The sequence below is a fragment of the Callithrix jacchus genome, chromosome 2, assembly GCF_049354715.1.
Source record: "Callithrix jacchus isolate 240 chromosome 2, calJac240_pri, whole genome shotgun sequence".
In the NCBI taxonomy this organism is placed as follows: Eukaryota; Metazoa; Chordata; class Mammalia; order Primates; family Cebidae; genus Callithrix; species Callithrix jacchus.
Genome location: NC_133503.1, coordinates 129,248,368 through 129,274,707, shown reverse-complemented (window position 1 = coordinate 129,274,707; position 26,340 = coordinate 129,248,368). Strand labels below are relative to the sequence as shown.

General features: G+C 37.6%; 1 protein-coding gene across 26 annotated transcripts in view; it reads right to left on the bottom strand.

Annotated features, from left to right (window-relative positions):
• SSBP2 (single stranded DNA binding protein 2) overlaps window positions 1–26,340 on the bottom strand; it is a 326,613-nt gene that overhangs the window by 264,298 nt on the left and 35,975 nt on the right. For 2 of the 26 annotated variants that reach the window (XM_017969815.5, XM_078365247.1), the window contains exon 1: window positions 24,193–24,355. The exons of the other annotated variants lie outside the window; for them this stretch is intronic. In XM_017969815.5, coding sequence (XP_017825304.4) covers window positions 24,193–24,242 — 50 coding nt within the window. In that variant the 5' untranslated portion in view covers window positions 24,243–24,355. Of the gene's footprint in view, window positions 1–24,192; window positions 24,356–26,340 lie in introns of those variants that run through there. 26 annotated transcript variants of the gene reach the window in all.

The window sequence follows — 26,340 nt, the reverse complement described above, 5'->3', positions numbered from 1 at the left end:
TGACCAGTGACGATGAGCATTTTTTCATATGATTGTTGGCCTCATATATGTCTTCTTTCGTAAAGTATCTGTTCATATCCTTTGCCCACTTTTGAATGGGCTTGTTTGTTTTTTTCCTGTAAATCTGTTTGAGTTCTTTGTAAATTCTGGATATCAGCCCTTTGTCAGATGGGTAGACTGCGAAAATTTTTTCCCATTCTGTTGGTTGCCGATCCACTCTAGTGACTGTTTCTTTTGCCGTGCAGAAGCTGTAGAGTTTCATTAGGTCCCGTTTGTCTATTTTGGCTTTTGTTGCCAATGCTTTTGGTGTTTTGTTCATGAAGTCCTTGCCTACTCCTATGTCCTGGATGGTTTTGCCTAGATTTCCTTCTAGGGTTTTTATGGTGCCAGATCTTATGTTTAAGTCTTTAATCCATCTGGAGTTAATTTTAGTGTAAGGTGTCAGGAAGGGGTCCAGTTTCTGCTTTCTGCACATGACTAGCCAGTTTTCCCAACACCATTTGTTAAACAGGGAATCCTTTCCCCATTGCTTGTTTTTGTCAGGTTTATCAAAGATTGTATAGTTGTATGTATGTTGTGTTGCCTCCGGTGCTTCTGTTTTCTTCCATTGGTCTATATCTCTGTTTTGGTACCAGTACCATGCTGTTTTGATTACTGTAGCCTTGTAGTATAGTTTGAAATCCGGTAGTGTGATGCCCTCCGCTGTGTTCTTTTTGCTTAGAATTGACTTGGCTATGCGGGCTCTCTTTTGGTTCCATATGAAGTTCATAGTGGTTTTTTCCAGTTCTGTGAAGAAAGTCAATGGTAGCTTGATGGGGATAGCGTTGATTCTGTAAATTACTTTGGGCAGTATAGCCATTTTCACGATATTAATTCTTCCTAACCATGAACATGGAATGTTTCTCCATCTGTTTGTGTCCTCTCTGATTTCGTTGAGCAGTGGTTTGTAGTTCTCCTTGAAGAGGTCTCTTACGTTCCTTGTGAGTTGTATTCCAAGGTATTTTATTCTTTTTGTAGCAATTGCGAATGGCAGTTCGCTCTTAATTTGGCTTTCTTTAAGTCTGTTATTGGTGTAGATGAATGCTTGTGATTTTTGTACATTGATTTTATATCCTGAGACTTTGCTGAAGTTGCTTATCAGTTTCAGGAGTTTTTGGGCTGAGGCGATGGGGTCTTCTAGGTATACTATCATGTTGTCTGCAAATAGAGACAATTTGGCTTCCACCTTTCCTATTTGAATACCCTTTATCTCTTTTTCTTGCCTGATTGCTCTGGCTAGAACTTCCAGTACTATATTGAATAGGAGTGGTGAGAGAGGGCATCCTTGTCTAGTGCCAGATTTTAAAGGGAATGCTTCCAGTTTTTGCCCATTCAGTATGATATTGGCTGTTGGTTTGTCATAAATAGCTTTTATTACTTTGAGATACGTTCCATCGATACCGAGTTTATTGAGGGTTTTTAGCATAAAGGGCTGTCAATTGAGATAATCATGTGATTTTTGTTTTTGGTTCTGTTTATGTGGTGAATTACGTTGATAGACTTGCGTATGTTGAACCAGCCTTGCATCCCTCGGATGAATCCTACTTGATCATGATGGGTAAGTTTTTTGATTTGCTGTTGCAATCGGCTTGCCAATATTTTATTGAAGATTTTTGCATCTATGTTCATCATGGATATTGGCCTGAAGTTTTCTTTTCTCGTTGGGTCTCTGCCGGGTTTTGGTATCAGGATGATGTTGGTCTCATAAAATGATTTGGGAAGGATTCCCTCTTTTTGGATTGTTTGAAATAGTTTTAGAAGGAATGGTACCAGCTCCTCCTTGTGTGTCTGGTAGAATTCGGCTGTGAACCCGTCTGGACCTGGGCTTTTTTTGTGTGGTAGGCTCTTAATTGCTGCCTCAACTTCAGACCTTGTTATTGGTCTATTCATAGTTTCAGCTTCCTCCTGGTTTAGGCTTGGGAGGACACAGGAGTCCAGGAATTTATCCATTTCTTCCAGGTTTACTAGTTTATGTGCATAGAGTTGTTTGTAATATTCTCTGATGATGGTTTGAATTTCTGTGGAATCTGTGGTGATTTCCCCTTTATCATTTTTTATTGCATCTATTTGGTTGTTCTCTCTTTTATTTTTAATCAATCTGGCTAGTAGTCTGTCTATTTTGTTGATCTTCTCAAAAAACCAGCTCTTGGATTTATTGATTTTTTGAAGGGTTTTTCATGTCTCAGTCTCCTTCAGTTCAGCTCTGATCTTAGTTATTTCTTGTCTTCTGCTGGGTTTTGAGTTTTGTTGATCTTGCTCCTCTAGCTCTTTCAATTTTGACGATAGGGTGTCAATTTTGGATCTCTCCATTCTCCTCATATGGGCACTTATTGCTATATACTTTCCTCTAGAGACTGCTTTAAATGTGTCCCAGAGGTTCTGGCACGTTGTGTCTTCGTTCTCATTGGTTTCGAAGAACTTCTTTATTTCTGCCTTCATTTTGTTGTTTACCCAGTCAACATTCAAGAGCCAGTTGTTCAGTTTCCATGAAGCTGTGCGGTTCTGGGTCAGTTTCTGAATTCTGAGTTCTAACTTGATTGCACTATGGTCTGAGAGGCTGTTTGTTATGATTTCAGTTGTTTTGCATTTGTTGAGCAGTGCTTTACTTCCAATTATGTGGTCAATTTTAGAGTAGGTGTGATGTGGTGCTGAGAAGAATGTGTATTCTGTGGATTTGGGGTGGAGAGTTCTGTAAATGTCTATCAGGTTTGCTTGCTCCAGGTCTGAGTTCAAGCCCTGGATATCCTTGTTGATTTTCTGTCTGGTTGATCTGTCTAGTATTGACAGTGGAGTGTTAAAGTCTCCCACTATTATTGTGTGGGAGTCTAAGTCCTTTTGTAAGTCATTAAGAACTTGCCTTATGTATCTGGGTGCTCCTGCGTTGGGTCCATATATGTTTAGGATCGTTAGCTCTTCTTGTTGTATTGATCCTTTTACCATTATGTAATGGCCTTCTTTGTCTCTTTTGATCTTTGTTGCTTTAAAGTCTATTTTATCAGAGATGAGAATTGCAACTCCTGCTTTTTTTTGCTTTCCATTAGCTTGGTAAATCTTCCTCCATCCCTTTATTTTGAGCCTTTGTGTATCCTTGCATGTGAGATGGGTTTCCTGGATACAGCACACTGATGGGTTTTGGATTTTTATCCAATTTGCCAGTCTGTGTCTTTTGATTGGTGCATTTAGTCCATTTACATTTAGGGTTAATATTGTTATGTGTGAATTTGATACTGCCATTTTGATGCTAAGTGGCTGTTTTGCCTGTTAGTTGTTGTAGATTCTTCATTATGTTGAAGCTCTTTAGCATTCAGTGTGATTTTGGAGTCGCTGGTACTGGTTGTTCCTTTCTATGTGTAGTGCCTCTTTTAGGAGCTCTTGTAAAGCAGGCCTGGTGGTGACAAAATCTCTGAGTACTCGCTTGTTCGCAAAGGATTTTATTTTTCCTTCACTTCTGAAGCTCAGTTTGGCTGGATATGAAATTCTGGGTTGAAAGTTCTTTTCTTTAAGAATGTTGAATATTGGCCCCCACTCTCTTCTGGCTTGTAGTGTTTCTGCCGAGAGATCTGCTGTGAGTCTGATGGGCTTCCCTTTGTGGGTGACCCGACCTTTCTCTCTGGCTGCCCTTAGTATTCTCTCCTTTATTTCACCCCTGTTGAATCTGACGATTATGTGCCTTGGGGTTGCTCTTCTTGCAGAATATCTTTGTGGTGTTCTCTGTATTTCCTGCAATTGAGTGTTGGCCTGTCTTGCTAGGTGGGGGAAATTTTCCTGGATGATGTCCTGAAGAGTATTTTCCAGCTTGGATTCATTCTCTTCGTCCCCTTCTGGTACACCTATCAAACGTAGGTTAGGTCTTTTCACATAGTCCCACATTTCTTGGAGACTTTGTTCATTCCTTTTTGCGCTTTTTTCTCTGATCTCGGTTTCTCGTTTTATTTCATTGAGTTGGTCTTCGACTTCAGATATTCTTTCTTCTGCTTGGTCAATTCGGCTATTGAAACTTGTGTTTGCTTCGCGAAGTTCTCGTATTGTGTTTTTCAGCTCCTTTAATTCATTCATATTCCTCTCTAAGTTATCCATTCTTGTTATCATTTCCTCGAATCTTTTTTCAAATCTTTTTTCAAGGTTCTTAGTTTCTTTGCATTGATTCAATACATGATCTTTTAGCTCACAAAAGTTTCTCATTATCCATCTTCTGAAGTCTAATTCCATCATTTCGTCACAGTCATTCTCCGTCCAGCTTTGTTCCCTTGCTGGTGAGGAGTTTTGGTCCTTTCTAGGAGGCGAGGTGTTCTGGTTTCGGGTGTTTTCCTCCTTTTTGAGCTGGTTTCTTCCCATCTTTGTGGATTTGTCCGCTGGTCGTCTGCGTAGTTGCTGACTTTTCGATTGGGTCTCTGAGTGGACACCCAGAATGTTGATGATGAAGTATTTCTGTTGCTTGGTTTTCCTTCTACCCGTCTAGCCCCTTCGCTGTACGACTGCTGAGGTCCGCTCCAGACCCTGCTTGTCTGGGGTGTGCCTCTAGAAGCTGTGGCACAGCGAGGGATGCTACCAGTTTCTTTTTCTGCTATCTTTGTCCCAGGATGATGCCTGCCTAATGTCAGTCTTTTGGATATAGAGGGGTCAGGGAGCTGCTTGAGGAGACAGTTTGTACTTTATAGGGGTTTAATTGCTGAGCTGTGCGCTCTGTTGTTCCTTCAGGGCTGTTAGGCTGCTATGTTTGATTCTGCTGCAACAGAGCTCATTAAAAAACCCTTTTTTTTTTTTTTCTCAAATGCTCTGTGTTGAGGGGTTTGGGCTTTGTTTTTGGATGTTTGATGAGGTGTCCTGCCCAGCTAGAAGGCAGACTAGCCACTGTTTGGCTGCCGAGGGTCCGCCCTGCTGTTGTGTGATTCGCCCTGTTCCTGCAGGCTCTGCTGTGGTCTCCGCCACGCCCTGCGGCGGAGTCTCTTCGTTGTAGCGTGTTGCCTCAGCAACGGCAGGCTGCATCAGCAGTGGGCATGTATCTCAGTTGGGGCGGGTTGCCTCGGCAACGGCTGGCTGCGTCAGCAGTGGGCGTGTATCTCAGTTGGGGCGGGTTGCCTCGGTAGTGGTGGACGCCCCTCCCCCACAGAGCGTCTCGGACCGTCTGCTCGGGATAGTTTGAAATCGCGGTTTTGTTCGTCCCACTGAGTATCCCAAACGATCTATCCCTGCAATCCCCTGGGCTGGGCTACTGTCCAAGCCTCGTTCAGTCTCAAGTCCAGCCCTCTCAAGTCTCAGGTTGCCGGTTCAACAAGGCACCCGGACAAGCGCGCCCTGTGGGGATTGCTGGGTAGGGCCGGCCGCCGCCGCCCCGGCTGCCGGCTTCGCCAGGCAGACCTACTGCCTGGCGTCCCGTGTCTTTTTATACTTGGGAGTTTCCCCGTTCTGTGGGCAACAAAGATCAGTCTGGAAATGCAGCTCTGACTCACCGTTTGCGGATTCAACGTGAGCTCCAATCCTGGGTTGTTCTCACAGCGCCATCTTGAGTCCTCCCTGCGGCTATTCTGAATCTTTTGTGGTTCTATGTAAATATTAGGAATGTTTTTCTATTTCTGTGAAAAATGTCCTTGGTACTTTGATAGGGATTATATTGCCTTTGTAGATTGCTTTGCAAAGTATGGACATTTTTAGCAATATTAATTTTTGCAATTCATCAACATGGAATATCTTTCCATTTGTTGTTGTTGTTGTCCTCTTAAATTTCTTTCAACAATGTTTTATAGTTTTTATTGCAGAGATCTTTCACTTCTTTGGTTAATTCCTAGGTATTTTATTTTATTTGTAGGTATTGCAAATGGGATTACTTTCTTCTTTTTTAGATTGTTCATTGTTGGCATATAGAAATGCTTCTGATTTTTGTATGTTGATTTTGTATCTTGCAGCTTTCCTGAATTTATTGATTCTAACAGTTTTTTGGTGGAATCTTTGGATTTTACCAAATACAGGATAAAATCATCTGCAGACAAGAACAATTTTATTTATTTCCAGTTTGGATGCCTTTATTTCTTTCTCTTGTCTGATTGCTCCAGCTGGACTTCCAGTACTGTACATTTTGAGAATGATCCATGTGTGGAGAAGAATGTGTATTCTATAGCTGCTGGATGAAGTGTTCTGTAAATATTACATCCATTTGGCCTACAGGGCAGATTTGGCCTATTTCTTTATTGACTTTTTGGCTAAATGATCTGTCCAATGTTGAAAGTAGGGTGTTGAAGTCTCCAGCTATTATCGTATAGCTATTATTATTGTACAGCTATTATTTTATTATATAGAGAGACAGCTCTAACTCTAATAATAGTTGCTTTATATATTTCGGTGCTCCAGTGTTGTGTGCATATACATTTACAATTGTTATATTCTCTTGCTGAATTGACCCCTTTATCATTATATAATGATCCTGTTTATCTTGAAATGTGTTTTGTCTGATATAAGTATAGTTACTTCTGGTCTTTTTGGTTTCTATTTGCATGAAATATCTTTCTGAATCCCTTTATTTTCAGTCTGTATTATGTCTTTTTAGGTAAAATGTGTTTATTGTAGGCAACAGATTATTGGGTCTTGTTTTTATATCCATTCAGTCACACTGTGACTTTTGTTTGGAAAGTTTAGTCCATTTACATTCAGTGTTATTGGTAAATTATAACCAGTAATAGTTATAACCAGTAAACCAGGAGTAGTACTTACTCCTGCGATTTTGTTATTTGTTTTCTGGTTGTCTTATGGTGTTCTCTTTCTTCTTTTCTTCCTTCCTGTCTTCCTTTTAGTGAAGGTGATCTTCTCTGGTATTATGTTTTAATTTCCTGCTTTTTATTTTTTGTGTATCTGTTGTATGTTTTTTGATTTGAAGTTACTGGGAGTCTTGCAAATAATACTCATTATTTTTAAACTAACAAAAACTTAACACTGATTGCATAAACAGAGAAAACTAGTAAAAACTCTACTTCATCCCCTGCTTTTAAACTTTCTGTTGTTTCTATTTATATCTTATTGTACTTTCTATGTCTTGAGAAGTTGTAGCTTTTATTTTTAATCAGTTTAGTTTTTCTACTCAAGATATGAATAATCACCACAGTTACAGTGTTATAATAGTCTCTGTTTTTCTGTGCACTTACTATTACCAGTAGGTGTTGTACCCTCAAATAATTTTATGTTGCTCATTAACGTCCTTTTCTTTCAGATTAAGGAACTCCCTTTAGCATTTCTTATAGAACAACTCTGGTGTTAATGAAATTTCTCAATTTTTTTGACAAAGTCTGTATTTCTCCTTTATATTTGAAGGATATTTTTGCTGGATATATTATTCTAGAATATACGTTTTTTTTTTTTTTCTTTAGCATTTTAGGTACTCTATCCTGGCCTGTAAGTTGTCTACTAGGAAATCTGCTGCCAGATGTATTAGAGCTTTATTGTATTTGTTTCCCTTTTGCTGCTTGTAGGATCCTTCCTTTATCCTTGACCTTTGGAGTTGATTATTAAATGCCTTGAGATAGTCTTATTTGGGTTAAATATGCTTGGTTTTCTATAACTTTCTTGTACTTGAATATTAATATGTTCTTATAGGTTTGAGAAGTTCTGTGTTATTATTCCTCTGAATATTCTCTATTCTTATCTCTTTTTCTACCACCTCTTTATAGCCAATAACTCTTAGATTTGCCCTTCGAGTCTATTTGCTAGATCCTGTAGGCATACTTTACTCTTTTTTCTTTTTTCTCCTCTGACTGTGTACTGTCAAATAGCCTGTCTTCAAGCTCACTAATTCTTTATTCTACTTGATCAATTCTACTATTAAGAGACTCTGATACATTCTTCAGTGTCAGCTACATTTTTCACCTTCAGAATTTCTGCTTCTTTTTATTAACATTTCAATCTCTTTGTTGAATTTATCTGATAAGATTCTGAGTTCCTTCTCTGTGTTATCTTTAATTTCACCAAATTTCCTCAAAAATAGCTATTTTAAATTCTGTCTGGAAGTCCACATATCTCTAGCTTCCTAGGACTGGTCATCGGAGGCTTATTTAGTTTGTTTATTGAGATCATGTTTTCCTGGATGGTCTTGATGCATGTAGTTGTTCGTCAGTGTTTGAGCATTGAAGAGTTAGGCGTTTATTGTGGTCTTTGCAATTTGGGCTTGTTTGTGCCTGTCCTTCTTTGGAAGGCTTTTCAGGTATTTGAAGGGACTTGAGCCCCAACCCCAATAAAGCTGTGGTTCTTGCAGACTTGTAGAGGTACTGCCTTGCTGGTCTTAGATAAGATCTGGAAGCCTTCCCTGGATTACCTGGTGTAAACTCTTATTCTTTTTCTTTAGTTTCTTCCAGACAAAAGAGTCTTTCTCTCTGAGCTAGGTGAGGGGTGACACAAGCACTCCTGTGGTCATCACCACTGGAGCAGCACTGGGTCAGACATGAAGCTAGTCCAGCACTGGGTCACACCCAAGGCCTGTGGTAACCACTGCCTGGACACCACCTGTGGTCACTCAAGGCTCTCAGGCTCTATAATCAGCAGATGGGGAAGCCAGTAAGCTGGTGTTCTTTCTTTAAGGACAGCAAGTTTCCCCTGATCCTGGGCAGATCCAGTGATGCCATCCAGGAGCCAGCGCCTGGAGTCAGAAACTTTAGGAATCTACCTGGTGGGGTATTCTGCGCTTGAGCCAGCAACCAAACCATAAGACAAAGTCCTTCTCAGTCTTCCCTCCACTTTCCTTGAGCAGAGGAATCTCTCTCTGTGATTCCCATTACCCTGAGTACTGCCTGGCTACTGCTCCTTCAAGATAGTGGACTCCCTTCTGGGCCAAGACAGTTCCAGAAATGCCATTCAAGAGCCAAGGCCTGGACTCACAGCCAAGTAGGTACCCTACCATGGCCAAGCTGGTACCTATGCTGTAAGACAAAGTACCCTTTAGTCTTCCTTCTTCTTTTCTCAATCAGAAGGAGTTCCCCCTTTAAGCAACCACAGCTGGAAATGTGCTAGGTCACACCTAAGTGGGCACATCTCTGAGTCTTACCCAAGACCATAGCAAGTACCACCTGGCTACTACTACTGATTATTCAGGCTCCAAGGGCTCTTTAGTCAGAAGGTGATGAATCCTGCTAAGGCTGGGTCTTTTCCTTCAAGGCAGTTGGTTCCCTTCTGGCCCAATGTGTGTCCAGAAATGTCTTCCCGGAGCTAGGGCCTGGAATGGTGACTTTACGACTCTGCTTGGTGCCCTATCCTACTGTGGCTGAGCTGGTTTTCAGGTTGCAAAACAAAGCTTTCTTTACTTTCCCTTCTCTTCTCCTCAAGTGGAAGCTGTGCTGTCTGGGGTAGAGGGAGGAGTGGCATAAGCACTCCCTTGGCCACCCTGGGTGGTGTCTCACTGGGTCATATGCCTGGCACATTCACTGGCTTTGAGTCCAGCATAGCATCAGGACTTGCCCAGGAACTGTAGTACTTGTGTTCTAGATTGCATGTCATGTTTATTTAGCACTCAGCACTTTAGCCCATGGTGGTAAAGCTTGCCAGAACTCAGGTTCTGACCACTGGGCTGGGTGATTCCCCTCTGGTTAGGGCTGGTCCATATGTGCCCTCCATGAGTGCCAACTGAGTTCTGCCAGGTGTTGCTTTGTGCTGTGACATGCAGCACTGAGTTCCAATGCAAAGTCCCAGAGTCACTGTGCTCTCCCTTCCACAGCTGCACAGTCTCCATACCACGCAGTGGCTGCCAGGTGATGAGGGAGGTGGCATCAATAATTCAAGACCCTCTTTTCTATTCTCTTCAGTGCTTCCTTCAGTGATCCAAAGTTAAAACCAGGTACTGTTACCACTCGTCTGATTTTTGGTTCTTATGACAGAGGTCTTTTTGTGTGTGTAAACAGTCATTCAATTTGTTGTTCTTGCAGGGAGGACAATCTGTGGATGCTTCTATTTAGCCATCTTGCTCCACCTCCCATTTTTTCACTTTTTTTTTTTTTTTTTGAGAGTCTTGCTCTGTCACCCAGGCTGCAGTGCAATGGCATGATCTTGACTCACTGCAACCTCTGCTTCCCAGGTTCAAGCAATTCTCTTGCCTCAGCCTCCCCAACAGTTGGGACTACAGGCACATGCCACCATGCCTGGCTAATTTTTGTATTTTTAGTAGGGACGGAGTTTCACCATGCTGGCCAAGCTGGTTTCGAACTCCTGACTTCAGGTTCTGCCCATCCTGGCCTCCCAAAGTGCCAGGATTACAGACATGAGACACTGCGACCAGCCCCATTTTGTCACTTTTTTAGTGACTTGTTCTGCATTTACTAAGTACAGTAATTACTGGCTTTTTAAATTCACTATGTCCTATGAATCTGTAACTTACACATTTCCTCAGGTTTTGCAAGTTAATTTTAGATATTTAAGTACTTTATCTCTTAGAGTTGTTTATAAAGTGAAAAGCCATATACATGTTAAAGGGCCATTAATTTAGTAAATATTACATTTTATTCAGTAAATTTTACAATATGAATTTGATTTACATTAAAAATATCCAGCAGATCTTTACTTGAGGTTATTGTAACTAGGACTAATATCCATTTCATCTGTAAGGCATATATATTTCAATATGAGATGATCATTTTGGTAACATTTAATGGGAATTTGGCTGATAAATGTGGCTCTTTATTTTAAAGGAATAACTGGTCCGGTGAAATAGTGAGGCTTTCTGGATTCAATTAAAAATTAACCTAAATGGATTAAGTTGATTTCTTCTTTTGTTGAAGTTGATTCCCACCCTTCTTACTGTCTTAACCTTTTGGGAAATTTTTTGAGAAAAATGTTGACTTATCTCATGTGCTTTGAAAACTTTTATTTACATAGTGATCCGAGGAAGATTCCAGTTAATGTACTTTTGGGGTACTCTGGGGGAATTCTTTGTAAAGCAAATAATGATATTGTTTGTGCATTATTTCTAAAATAATTGGAAGCTTTTCTAGGTTTAGATTAGGAAGATAAAATGTGATGTGGATAGCCTACTTTGTGGAGCACCCAGTGGCTAAAAGTGCCTTTGGCTGTTTATTGCTTAGGAACCTAGAACCTACCTGTTGGGGTTTTGGAATTGGCTGTCTATTCAGTCAAGCTGGAACCTCTCTCCATTAAGCGGTGAAAACATGTGCTTCCTACCTCAAGAACAAAAGAAGTGAGTGTAGCCCACTTACAAGCGCTACACATATTAATAGATAAGCCTCTTCTTCTTTAGTTCTATAAGTAGGCAACTTCTTTTTAATTAGTAAAATTTATTTTTTAGAGCAGATTGAAGTTCAGAGCAAAATTAAGTGCAAAGTACAGAGAGTTCCTATATATACCTTCTTTCCCTCCACACATCCTACCCGATTATCCATAGCCTACATTTGCCACAGTGGTACATTTGTTATAACTGTTGAATACATTAAGATATCATTATCATATATAGTTCAAATGAGGGTTCATTCTTATATATCCTATCAGTTTTGACAAATGTATCTTATATATTAACCATTGTATTAGTCCATTCTCACACTGCTATAAAGAACTACCTGAGACTGGGTAATTTACGAAGAAAAGTGGTTGAACTGACTCACAGTTCTGCAGACTTAACAGGAAGCATGACTGGGAGGCCTCAACAAACTCAAATATCCGAATGATGCACAAAAGAAGAAACATATCAACTAAACAAATATTGACACTATGAAAATGTAAGTATAATTATCTGCCTCTGAGGTAAAATAATCTAAAATCTCATCTATATATTCTTTTGAAAAATAACTTCTTTACACTGTTTTATATCCCAACTAATTTTTATATTCAATTTCTTTTTTTTTTTTCCTAGAGCCTTCAGATGAGATCAGTTTCTTTTTTAAGACACTATCTCCTCAAGTGTTAAAGATGACACTGGGAAATGTATTTGACCATTTAAAATAATCAGACTATGACTAACATAGAATATAAATGAACTACAAAGAAAATACACTGAAAGTAAAAGATTTGTAATATAAAATGTACCAATCATAAAATCAGATAATAGTAAAAAATAATGTTTTTGGCATATCAAGTTAATTCGTGTACATTATATGTAAAAATAAAATAGGCAACCTAATGTAGTTTGTGATGTTATTTGTACATGTATTTAATAAATAATTTTTATCTGAATGTTCAACCTATTTTCACATTTCTTAATTTATACCAGTTTCAAAAAAATGGCACAATTTAGCACAAAACAAAAAGGTAAGAGAGTGAACACCAAAATTTATCTTATTTTTAACAACTCATTTTCAGCAATAAAGACAGGTTAAGGGGTGGCAAAGAGATGGGTGGAGAAGCAGCATTCATTTTAAACTGCATGTAGGCTGGGTGCGGTGGCTCATGGCTATAATCCTAGCACTTTGGAAAGCCGAGATAGGCAAATCACTTGAGGTTAGGAGTTTGAGACTAGCCTGGCCAACATGGTGAAACTGAGCTGAGATCACACCACTGCATTCCAGCCTGAGCGACAGACCAAGACTCTGTCTCAAAAAATAAAAAATAAACTGCATGCATTTGCCAGGTTCCAATAAATCTAATTCTAAAGTCTTTGTATTTTACTGCCCAACCTTGATCAATCTGAACAAAATCTAAAGAAAGATTTCTTCATTAAGGAACTACAGACACACCTCACAGATACTGTAGGCTCAGTTCCAGACCACTGCAGTAAAGTGAACAATGCAATAAAAGAATTTTTTAGCTTCCCAATGCATATAAAAGCTATGTTACACTATACTGTAATCTTAAGTGTGCAATATCATTATGTCTAAAACATGTACATACCTTATTTAAAAATATTTTATTTCTACAAATGCTAATGATCATCTGCGCATTCCGCAAGTTGTAATCCTTTGCTGTTGTAAGGTCTTGCCTTGATATTGATGGTTATGGACTGATTTGGGTGGTAATTGCTGAAGGCAGCGGTGCCTGTGGCAAATAAGACAATAAAGTCTGCTGAACTGACTGACTCTTCCTTTCAGGAAAGATTTCTCCGTGGCATGCTATGCTGTTTGACCCAGAGTAGAACTTCTTTCAAAATTGGAGTCAATGCTGCCTCATCAACTAAGTTTATGTAATGTTCTAAATCCTTTGTTGTCATTTCAACATTGTTCACAGCATCATCACCAGAATTAGATTCTATCTCAAGAAACCAATTTCTTTGCTCATCCATAAGAAGCAACTCCTCATCCATTTAAGTTTATCATGAGATTGTACCACTTCAGTCACATCTTCAGGCTCCACTTCTAATTCTAGTTCTCTTGCTACTTCTACCACATCTTCAGTGACTTCCTCCACTCCAGTCTTAAAACCCTCAAAGTCATCCATGAGGGTTGGAATCAACTTCTTCCAAACTCCTGTTCATGTTGTTATTTTTACTTTCTCCCATTTGTTGCAAGTGTTCCTAATGACAACTAGAACGGTGAATCCTTCCAGAAAATTATCAGTTTACTTTGCCCAAATCCAACAGATGAATCACCATTTAGGACAGATAGCCTTACTATATATATATATATATATATATATATATTTTTTTTTTTTGAGACAAGATTCTGCTCTGTCATCCAGGCTGGAGTACAGTGGCACCATCAGGGTTCACTTCAGCCTCAACCTCCCAGGCTCAGGTAATCTTTCCACCTGAGGCAGCTACAGGCAGTTGCCACCACACCTGGCTAATTTTTTAAATATATTTTGTTGAGATGTAGTTTCACCATGTTGCCCAAGCTGGTTTCAAACTCCTGGAATAAAGCAATCCTCCTACCTTGGCTCCCAAAGTGCTGGTATTACAGGTGTGAGCCACTGTGCCCAGTCATGAAATGTGTTTCTTAAATAATCAGACTTAAAAGTCAAAATTACTCCTTGATCATAGGCTGCAGAATGGATGTTGTGTTAGCAGGCAGGGAAACAATCTCAATCTCTTTGTACACCTCCATCAGAACTCTTGGGTGACAAGGTGCACTATCAATAAGCAGTGAAAAAGCAAGGAATAGTTTTTCCTGGCCAGTAGGTCTCAACAGTGGGCTTAGAATAGCCAGTAAATCATGCTGTAAACAGATGTACTATCTTCCAGGCTTTGGTGTTCCATTTACAAGGCACAGACAGAGTAGATTCAGCATAATTCTTAAGGGCCCTAGGATTTTCAGAATGAGCATTGGCTTCAGCTTAAAGTCACCAGCTGCATTAACCTCTAACAAGAAACTTAGCCTCTCCTTTGAAGTCAGGCATTGGCTACTTTCTCTAGCTGTGAAGTACTAGATGGCATAGTCTTCCAATAGATGGCTGTTTCAACCACACTGAAAATCTCTTGTTTTCAGTGTAGTTGAAATTTGTTTTCTCACTCATCAATGATCTTAGATCCTCTGGATAATGTGCTGCAGCTTAAATACCGTCAGTACTTGCTTCTTCACTTTGCACTTCTATGTTACAAAGACAGGTTTTTTCCTTATACCTCATGAACCAACCTCTGCTACCTTCAAATTTTTCTTCTGCAGCTTCCTTGTCTCTCAGTCTTCACAAAATTGAAGAGTTGGGGTCTCCCTCTGCATTAGGCTTTGGTTTAAGGGAATGTTGTGGCTATTTTGATATTCTATCCAAACCACTCAAACTTTCTCCTATTGACCATAAAGCTATTCTACTTTCTTGTTATTTGTGTGTTCACTGGAGTAGCCCTTTTAATTTCCTTTAAGAAGTTTTTCCTTTCATTCAACTTGGATGTTTGGCACAAGGGGCTTGGATTTCAGTCTATCTTGGCATTTGACATGCCTTACTCATTAGGCTTAATCATTTCTAGTTTTTTATTTAAAGCAAAAGATAGGTGACTCTTCCTTTCACTTGAAAACTTAGAGGTCACTGTAAAGTTATTAATTGGCCTAACAGTAACACTTCTGTGTCTCAGAGATAGGAAGAGAGATGGGAAACAGCTGTTCGGTGGAGCAGGGAGAACACACACAATATTTATCAATTATATTATCTATCTCCTATGGGTGAGGTTCGTGGTATCCCAAAACAATTACAATAGTAACATCAAAGGTCACTAATCACAGATCCCCATAACAGATATAATACTAATAAAAAGTTTGAAATAGAATTACCAAAATGTGATGTGGAGACACAAAACACAAAGTGAGTGCCCTTGGTAAAATGACACCAACAGATTTGCTCTATCCAGGGTGGCCACAAACCTTCAATTTGTAAAAAACACATTGCTTATTGAGTATAATAAAGTGAAGCACAATAAAACAAGGTGTACCGATACTATGTGCCAAGCACTGAGCTAAATTATCCCACTAAATACGTCTCAAATAAAGTAAGAATTTTTTGACTAGGCTAATTTTATAAGGTCTTTTATTTTAGTCATACCAAAACAAGCCCTCCAAAATACAAAAGCACTAAAAGAATAGACATCTTTGTTACTTTGTTCTATCCTTGGCACCCAAAGAAACTCCTGGACCAAACATAATTAGTTACTTCAGCAATTCTGAGTCTTTGACATTATAATGCACATTATAAATCTCTAAGAAGAGATATAAGTATGAACCACTCCATAAACCTGACCTCAGAACCCTGTTATCCTACAATGCCAATTTATTAATACATAGTAACGAAAAGTTTAGAAAATATTGCATTAATGTTTTCACAGACGATTAAAATGTATATTTAACTGTATCATTAGTAGGAATTATCTGAAACAAAGTTACATGGGACTAATGAGGTATACATTGAAAGAAAGCACTATTGTTAATTTTTTAGTAAAAAAAAAACATTCGGCAGTATTTAAAAGAGGACAAAAGCTATAGATAGATTCTACCTACTACTCAATCTCACTTACATAGGGACTCTCATGCAAAGCAACAGAAGCAAAATAATGGAAGCTCCAAAACAGGCATCTGAAAAGATGAAGTATATGACACACAATGCGCCAGTAAGTTCCGAAAAAATGCAGGAATGGTATTTTTTTTTTTTTTTTTGAAACTGATCAATTTTACACTCTCATCCAGATATTTGGGCATCAGCTCTCTTCTAGTACTCAATCCCAACAGAAAGAATCCCTATGTCAGAGAATCCAAATGCCAGTTTAAACTGGGTCCCTACATTTTTCTGACATTTTATTTTAGGGGAATAAAATTGAGATTTATTTTTGCCACTTTCCACCATTTCCCCTTGAAGATACATAGTATCTTCATTGCCTTTATCCAGCTAAGAGATCTGTGACCTACAGTTGCCAATCAAGCCTTATACTGGACTACACCACAGTAAAATAACTGATTTCTCACACTGTGGCTGAATCTTAATGTAGCCAAGCTCCAATAAGTGGGAATAAGAGCAGATATTACACAGACTCCCCACTATCTACAACAGACAAGTTGGTCATTTTAATGAGGAATTTTTGTCTGTTTTATTCTTTTTATTTCCTTTTTGCACGTATATTATTCAGTATTCTTTGTGTGGTGGCTACTTTGTTAAAGTGGTTCAATATTTAATTAAGGATTAAATGGTAAAGCAGTTTGCCTATTAAATTATAAAAACCTTTAGTGTTTACATAGCCTTTTCTAATTAATTAAATAACAATAGAAATTTAAAAATTAGATTTTAAAGTGAGCTTTGAGAATACACAAGTTATTTTTAAGATACTCAGCTATGAATACAACAGATGTCAGTCAGAACATACAAATACTACTAGCAACCCAGGAAGACCCCCAAAGCTCAGGCATCCTGCAGTGCTTGTTAGATGGACACTCGAAATTGGGCATTGGAATAGTGACTCCCTGGGACAGGAAAAGCATATCAGGTTATCCAAGGAGGTTCAGAGGGAAATAACAATATATGTTTTCAAGGAAAAAAAAGTCAAAACAACTCTTTCTTAAATTCAATTGTTTAAATTCAATTCCTCTTTCACTTAATTGTTAACTATTGAATTGAAATCTTTGTTTATTTTCCTAATAGATAACACTGGATTTATTAATGTTCACTAATGATCCCTTAAAAAAGAAAAGCCAAAATGAAGCCTAATAAAGTCAATTTATTTTAGATTATCTTTCAGTTTATTTTAAACTTTTTTTTTTTTTAATTCACAGATTCAAAATATGGTGCCTACTTTTCCATTGTACCCACTAACAAATTCTAGGTTGTTTCCTTACTGTATTTTGTTTTATTGTAAATACACTAAAGCAGAGCCAAAGATATTTGCTACCTAAAATGGATAAGTCAAAAACATCTGACTATGGAGTTTTTCTGCTGCTTTAATGCCTTGGATATGACCACAGAAAACCAAGAGCTGAGGCAACTGGCCAAGTAGAGCCATGTGGAACAGTCACATGATCACTGCTGTCCAGAGCTCCACTGGTGTTTGTATTACCCAACCAATGAGGCAGGGGGCTGGGATTCTTCTTAGTTATCTGATAGTCTTTTGTTCTTTTCTCAATCTTTTCACTGAGGCATATAACTGATGATGGCATGATTTTGATTACTGAGGAGCATGGCAGGCTTTCACTATCTCTACTTCACTAACTAATATAAAAACTCTTTTTTTTTTTTTTTTGAGACAGAGTCTTGCTCTGTCACCAGGTGCCAGGCTAGAGTGCAGTGGCGCAATCTCAGCTCACTGCAACCTGCAACCTCCGCCTCCCGGCTTCAAGTATTCTACTGCCTCAGCCTCCCGAGTAGCTGGGACTACAGGCACGCACCACCACGCCCAGCTAATTTTTATATTTTTTAGTACAGAGGGGGTTTCACCCTGTAGGCCAGGATGGTTTTGATCTCTTGACCTCGTGGTCCGCCCACCTCGGCCTCCCAAAGTGCTGGGATTACAGGCATGAGCCACAGAGCCCGGCCAAAAACTCTAATCTTACATATGCATATGCTTTCCAAGTTACCTATGAGTCTTATGAAATGCCATAACTAGGCCGGGTGCAGTGGCTCACACCTGTAATCCCAGCCCTTTGGGAAGCCGAGGTGGGCAAATCACGAGGTCAGGAGATGGAGACCAGCCTGGCCGTCACTACTGAAAATACAAAAATTAGCTGGGCATAGTAGTGCACACTTGTAGTCCCAGCTACTCGGGAGGCTGAGTTAGGAAAATCACGTGAACCAGGGAAGCAGAGGTTGCAGTTAGCCTAGATCACACCACTGTACTCCAGCCTGGGCAACAAAGCAAGACTCCATCTCAAAAAAACAACAACAACAACAACAAAAAACACCATTCCCTATTCACATTAGTTATAGAAATACTAGGCCAGTCTAAGTTTAAATGAGCTTCTTTATTTCCAGACCACTCAGAATGTTTAATATGCTAATCTATATATAATGTGCTTACATGTCTGTAATATACAACAAATCTGAATATATTAATTTATTTACTCATCCACTTACCCACCCATTCTATCAGCCATCCCACAAATAGTATATATAATGCCTATATAATATGTGAACACGCTTGTGCACAATGATGGGGAGAGAAAAATATCTGAAAATATGTTTAACAAATATTTCTATCTGCCTCTTATTAATCTTCAAATAAAATGTTAGTTTTAAAAGCCAGTTAATATAGTATAATTCTTAAAAATCTATTAATGGAAAGCAACAGATCCCCCTTAAAAAGTGATAAGTAGCAAACCAAGGAAATGTTATATAATTTACAAGTGTTTTAATATTAAAGGACACATATATTTTGAGTTATTTTTATTCTACACAATTTTCCAGAAACAACTCAAATAAAAAATAATTAACTGATCCTTTTAGGTACTTAAATATATACATTAGGATTAAGAGCCATAAACACGCCAAGCCAATTAAATATATCGTAATTAGATGTCAACTAATCAATAATTGTCCAAAACTAATTCTTTAAAGCCTTTCTCATATATTTCAGAATTTTTGGAAGTCAAGTCCTTCCTTTAGCTCCCTCGTCTTTTTCCTGACTTTTTATATTGCCAACTCCAGGAAAAAAAGTCTAAAATTATTTGACTATGAATACTAGTATCAGGTAAAACTCAAAATGGTAAAACATTTTAACTTGAACAGGTTGGGAACCAAACATACCTACCCTGGGTATGTTATATTAAAAAGTCAAAAAGCAGGGCCGAACGCAGTGACTCAAGCCTGTAATCCCAGCACTTTGGGAGGCCAAGGCGGGTGGGTCACGAGGTCAAGAGATCGAGACCATCCTGGTCAACATGGTGAAACTCCGCCTCTTATAAAAATATAAAAAATTAGCTGGGCATGGTGGCGCGCGCCTGTTATCCCAGCTACTCAGGAGGCTGAGGCAGGAGAATTGCCTGATCCAAGGAGGCGGAGGCTGCGGTGAGCTGAGATGGCGCATTGCACTTCAGCCTGGGTAACAAGAGCGAAACTCCGTCTCACAAAAAAAAAAAAAAGTCAAAAAGCAACAGATGCTGGAAAGACTATGGAGAAAAGAGAACATATACACATTGTTGGTGGGAATGTAAATTAGCCACTGTGGAAAGCAGTTTGGAGATTTCTCAAATAACTCAAAACAGAACTATCATTCAACCCAGCAATACTCCTACTGAGCATATATCCAAAAGAAAATAAATCATTCTACCAAAAAGACACCTGCACTCATATGTTCATTACAGCACTATTCACAATAGCAAAGACATGGAATCAGTCTAGGTGCCCATTAACAGTGGAATGAGATAAAGAAAATGTAGTACATATATACCATTGAATACTACACAGCCATAAAAAAAAATGAAATCAAGTCCTTTGCAGCAATAGGGATGCAGCTGGAGGCCATTATTCTAAGCAAATTAACACAGGAAGAGAAAGCCAAATGCTGCATATTCTCATGTAGAAGTGGATCCTAAACACTGGGTATCACAGTCATAAAGATAGCAACAATAGGCACTGGGGACTTCTAGAGGGGAAAGGGAAGGATAGGTGTAAAGGCTAAAAAACTGTTAGGTACTATGCTCACTTCCTAGTGAGAGGTTCAGTCGTTGCCCAAACCTCAGTATCACCTAATATATCCAGGTAACAAACCTGCACATGTATCCGCAATCTAAAATAAAAGTTTTAATTATTTTTAAAAATTAAATTTTCTTGAATATTAATCATTGTCCTATCCTGGTGATACATATGACATATAAGTGATCTGGTTAAATGCCTACTGACCCAGAACAGCCTATTTTGTAATAGTTAATTCTTCCTTTTAAAGTATTATACAAAAAGGAAAATTTAGTTAAACAGGTCAGTTACCCAACAGAATTTAATCTAAATAACAGTAATGTGTTCCTTGTCTCCCTCTGAATCTTGCTGTTCAGGAAATCTTATCATTTGTTTATGGGCTACACTCAAAACAAAACACAGCAAGGTACTTAACAGTCTGATTAATCTCATCTTTCCTTCAGAGACTCTTATATCATCTGCTTAAGTCCTCTAGGGAAGTAGACCATTTAGATGCACAGAAAAACGGCTGGAGCATGAGGTGACACATAGACTTACTTTAGAGATTAGCCCCAAGAGAAGAACTTAGTTCTCAGTTAATCTTATGTATTCTCACCTAAGGAAATTTCAGAGAAATAAAATTATAAACATGGGTTGTTTCCACAAACAAATCATTAGATAACTCTATGGCTCTGAGGATCAGAACAGAAAACATTCTGCCAAAAATGCCTTTCGTGGGTATTAAATTAATTTCCTCTGAGAGACACCAGAGCAGGAGGATCAAATGAGGAGTTTCTATTAAGTTATTGGAAAGAAAAGTCAGCATCTTCAGTAAGGCTTTATTTACGAAAAGGTAAATGTTATAGGTTAAATTGTGTGTTTCTCCCCCCGCCCCCCCCGCCCGCCATCCACAGAAAGGTATGTTACAGTCCTAGCCCCTAGTACCTCAGAAGGTGACCTAATTTAAAAACAAGGTCACTGAAGATATGATCAGTTTGGAAGAGGTCATATTGGAGTAGGGCTGACCTCTAATCAAATATGACTGATGTCCTTATAAGAAGGAGAAATTTGGACACAGAGAAACTTATAAATGGAAGGTGACACTAAGAGATGCTCCAAAATCATGAGTCAAAAAATTTCTGTTGTTTAAGCCCCTACTTTGTAGTACTTTGTTACAGCAGCCCTTGCAAACTATTATAACAGGAATAAGAAATAACTTTAAAAGTGTCTGTAAGGTAAACACAAAACGGAACTGAACTAGAAATTCAAGAGTCCTAGATTCTAGCCTTTAAACTCATAACCTTTGGCACAAATCTGTTCCTCAGTTTCCTTAACCATACCTCTTTCAGACTGTTATCAGAACAGAACTTAATAATATGTGGGAAAGTTCTTGAAAAAATACAAAATATTAAGCAAATAGAAGATGTTATCACCAAAGATTTGCAATTTATTTAACACTTTTCACTTTAAGAAAAAGAGCAAAAAGTACAGAAAAGATGTAAGTGATCCTCATGTTTTTCCTCAATAATGAGAGCAAATGACCAGATGTTAAACACTAAATTAAATACATAAACAAGTTAAAGCACCTTATGATCAATAAATATTTCCTTACCTGTTAATTTTTAAAACTATAACCCCCCCAAAAAATAGCCATTACTGATAGCTCACATAATAATTAATTCAGCCAATACTTTATATTCCAGAAACTGGCTAAATCTTAAAGATACAGAGCTCAAAGACAAGGTCTCTGCCTTTAAGGAGCTCTCTCTACAGAAAAGGAAATAGGAATTGATTAAATAGATTCATATAAGCTATCAAAGAGTTATACATATAACAATAGAGCAAATCCATATCTTTATACTGGAGTAGAGTTGACCTTAGATTAAATCCTGATATATATTTGAATAATGTTTAAATTCTCTGTAATTGATAAAGCATTAAACGATATACTCCAGAAACACTTTTAATGAGTTAATTGACAAGTTGTTCAATTTTCCTTATTAACGCTTTGCTGACCAATGTGTCATGTTAGAGAGAGAGAGAGAACTTCATCTCTCAGATTTTTTTTTAAGTAGGCTAAACAAAATTTATTTTGTTTTCTTTAAATTCACTGCATTTGTATTTTATCATTCCCTTGTGCAGAAGAAGAAAAGTACAGTTAAAACTACCTAGCTGGATTTTTATTTTCATAAGAGAAAACCAGAAAATTAAAGTTTCGACTTTCCCTGAAAAGCCTTCTAAAATGTACCCTTTCTTCTTTAGTCTGTACGTATGGGCAATGTATCCCAATTAAAGCTGTCTTTTTCCACTAAAGACTCTTCCAAGTCTTTAGGAGTTAGCTGAGTATCAGTGATCCAGGTAAGGTACTATAACTCTAAATACAGAAGAAACAGTATAGTGGGTTGGTCTTTAATCCCAAGGTAGAAGACACAGGGAGAGGTGGGGGAGGTGGTAAAAGTAATTTAAAGACAATTAAACCTACTAGAAAAACACTTTTATTGTGATTGCATTTTTTTAAAGAAAAAATATCTGAGATAACTGCTCTATGTTGAATATAGGCTAAAGATTCACTGAGAGTAGTTTGATGGAAGAGCCAGGCTACACAGTAGAAAAGTAAGCATGAAATAGTGAAATGACTCAAAAAGTCTTTATCATCCTCTTTGTTTACTTATGCCAATAAGAGCTTGAAAGCTGTATTTGCAAAGGCTAAAACACAAAGCAGATAATCTCTCAATGGATAATTGAGTTGACACTATTAAAGTCTGGGACTTTTAAAGGCAACATATGTAACCACCTCCATTTCTAGAATTTTAAAACTCAATGAGAAAAAAAACAAGTAAAAATAAATAAATTGAAAGAGAAGGCAATACATAACCAACAATAGCTATGCAAATAATTCTTTTTCCATTTTCTTGTGATCTCTTTCACCTTTCTTTTCCATACTTTACCACTTCCCCTTTCCTTTCTCTTCTATGTCATTAAGTGAATACATAGCTTCTTCCATCTTCTCTACCAATACATACAGTTCCTAATAATTCCCAAATATCTTAATCACAACGCATAGCCTATCAACAAATATTACTCTAGCTGACCTCTCATGAAAGACACAAACATATAAAAGTATGACCAAGAAGGAAAAAGAGAAAGCCTAGCCACCTGAAATACTCATATCTAATTTGAGCTCCAAGAATTTAAAGAATCATATATAGAAAGAAAAAAGCAGATTGCTAAATAATCAGTGATCTCTTAAGACCTTGAGATTTCCCCCTTTTAATTTAAAAAGGGAATTTTAAAAACACATCAATTTTTATATTAGTTTCTTTATAAACCTTTATTTTGAAACAAATTATTTTTAACTCCAATGAAAATAAATTCATAAAAGCCATCATAGCAGATGTGTAACACTTGGAGAACTATTACTTTGTATGCTATTTAGAAGTCAGTTTGTCTGGGATGCAGTCTTCCCTCAATCCAATATTTTAATTTTAAAAAATATATCAGAAGAAAAATGAGTGGACAAAGTCTTTTCAATACTTTTAAATATCTGAATTTTATACTTAATTCAAATATTCAACTACAGAGGGTTCTTACAGTGTCCTAAAATTCAGCAAACTTACTGCTTATTAAAAGAGAAAAAAATCAACAGAGTGAACTCTATTTTAAAAACCGAAAACTGTTGATAAAACTTCACTTGATACCACTGCCATAAATTGGCAAGCTTATAGATGACACAATGGTAACTATGGTCCAGTTATAATGGCTGCAAAGGGTAAACTAAGTAATGGTAGTAGACAAATGAGGATTGTCTAATAGATACCCCAGGAGAAAAATGTGGTTTCTTCACAAAGGCAGTGCTTTCTGATGTTCTGTCCTAATATGAATATGCTTTTGTATCTTTTATCAGTTTACCTTCCAAATGAATCCCAAAGAAAGAATCTTGTGATCAAGACTAGCTTTGCTAGTGTTCCTCTGGTTAGAACTGGGCAGATGATGATGAATTTTTAAATATCATGATAAGGACCTATATAATTACAACATTTAGTCACATTTTTCTATGGAATTACTGTGTCCAATATATATCAGTCTTTTAGAAGCCAAAGTATAATATGAGGGGCTGATAGGTAGAAATAACTAGAGGACTTCAACTGAAAACAACTTACTCTTTATTGATAAGTGCAAATCTACAAATAGGAAACTAAAAAGCACATTTCCATAGAAACAAAACATTACCTCCAACATAATATGAATGAATACACGAAGGCTGAGGGGATCCCAAGCATCACTCTTACAAGAGTGAATTGGAATAAGGCACAGATGAATTCTAAAAAGAAGTTAGAGAGTATGTTTTAATATAGAGAACAGGTAAAAACTGGCAGGAAGGAAAGAACATTACAGCCATGGGAGCAAGAATAAAAAGAAATCTGAAAATCATGTTAAAAAAGTAAAACTTTTTCCAAGATTTGTTAATATAAATACGTAATTAGTTTTAACACCTTTAACAGATCACCATAAATAAATCATAAAGAACCAGGAATTATATTTTTGTGTCTACACTGAACATAACTACTATATCTAATGCTCTTAAAGTTCATTTAATAACAATAAAAATAACAAATCTGATTCTTCCCTTTCAGGCATAAACCTAAATAGTTGAGATGGCATAGAAGCCTAGCGGAGAACAAGTTTAATTCTACAATGTTAGTAGTCTGTTCGCATCGTGATGCAGGAAAAGAATTAAATAATTAGGTGCTTGTCTTTGAAAGCATCTTTCTTAGAACTAAAGCAAAAAAAACAATAGGCTTTTACATTTTTAAAGACTAAACTCAGCCAATTGATTCTGCTCAATAAGTTCTCAATGAAATATCTATTCCAAATATATCAAAATATGAACAATCCACCTTAAAAATAATTAGTATTTGATTTTATCTAAAAAACAAACATATTGGCCAGGCATGGTGGCTCAAGCCTGTAATCCCAGCACTTTGGGAGGCCAAGGCGGGTGGATCACAAGGTCAAGAGATCGAGACCATCCTGGTCAACATGGTGAAACCCCGTCTCTACTAAAAATACAAAAAAAATTAGCTGGGCACGGTGGTGTATGCCTGTAATCCCAGCTACTCAGGAGGCTGAGGCAGGAGAATTGCCTGAACCCAGGAGGCAGAGATTGCCGTGAGCCAAGATCGCGCCATTGCACTCCAGCCTGGGTAACAAGAGTGAAACTCCGTCTCAAAAAAGAAAAAAAAAGAAACATATTCCTACAGCTCACCACTTTGCCAGAAATTTACCATATGCTTAAATAAAAGCATAAAAAAGCAGGCGGCAATCTTTGAAAAGTATGAATCAGTGACAGTTCAATAGGAGAGAATTATCAGAAACATTATCCATTGTATAAGGGCGAAAGAAGTCAAGACTTTTAGGACATGCTGAAAAAGTTTAAGGTAACAACTTATCTTCAGATATATCACCAAAATGAAAGTATATTTTTAAGTCTGCCTGCTATTTATGATAAATAATACCTAAAGAGATAATAAATTGTAGTAAACAATATTGATAATTCTACATGATAAAAAAAAATTAAAACCTTTATCTCATCCAAAAGAAATAATCCCAACAGTATATGGAGGTAGATTAGCATAATGGTTAACAGTGTGGATTCTGGAGCCAGACTACCAAGATTTATATTCTTACTCCTCCACTTCCTAGTTTAGCCATGTTGACTATGAAAAAAACTACATAATCTTTCTGTGCCTCAGTTTCCTCTTCCGTAAAGGGAGGAAAATAAGAGTTCCTATTCCACAAAGTTGGGGTCAAATTTTAAAAATTAATACAGGCCTAGCACTTAGTGTATAACTATAAGCTGTTTAAGCTATTTTTATTATCACTGTTGCTATTGGTATAAACACCATACCGAATTTTCAGACATTTCTTTGGATTACCTGTTATAGCTATTTTTAATCAACAGCTCTTCAGTTAAAATATCAAAAATTATGGTCTAAGTAAGTCATAAGAGATCTAACCTGAAACAGAGCTTGTAAATACACAGGTGGATATTCACAAGACCTTCTAACAAATGGGCAAAAATAAAGAAAAGTTTATTTGTTTCTGCTCCTGTTTGGATTCCAGAGCACTACTGGCTCATAACCTCCAGCCACATAACAGTTAGGAGTATGCCTCTGTCATCTATTATGTATTAGAAAAGGGAAAGGATCATGTCTTTAGAAACAAAGATTACAGATTTCTGGCTAAGGATGGTAGGCTGAACTTACATTTACAGACACAGTGTCCCGCCAAAATGACAGTAAAGGGATTTTTCTGTTTCTTTCTTTTTGTTTTTTTGAGGCAGGGTCTCACTCTGTAGCCCAGGCTGCAGTGCACTAG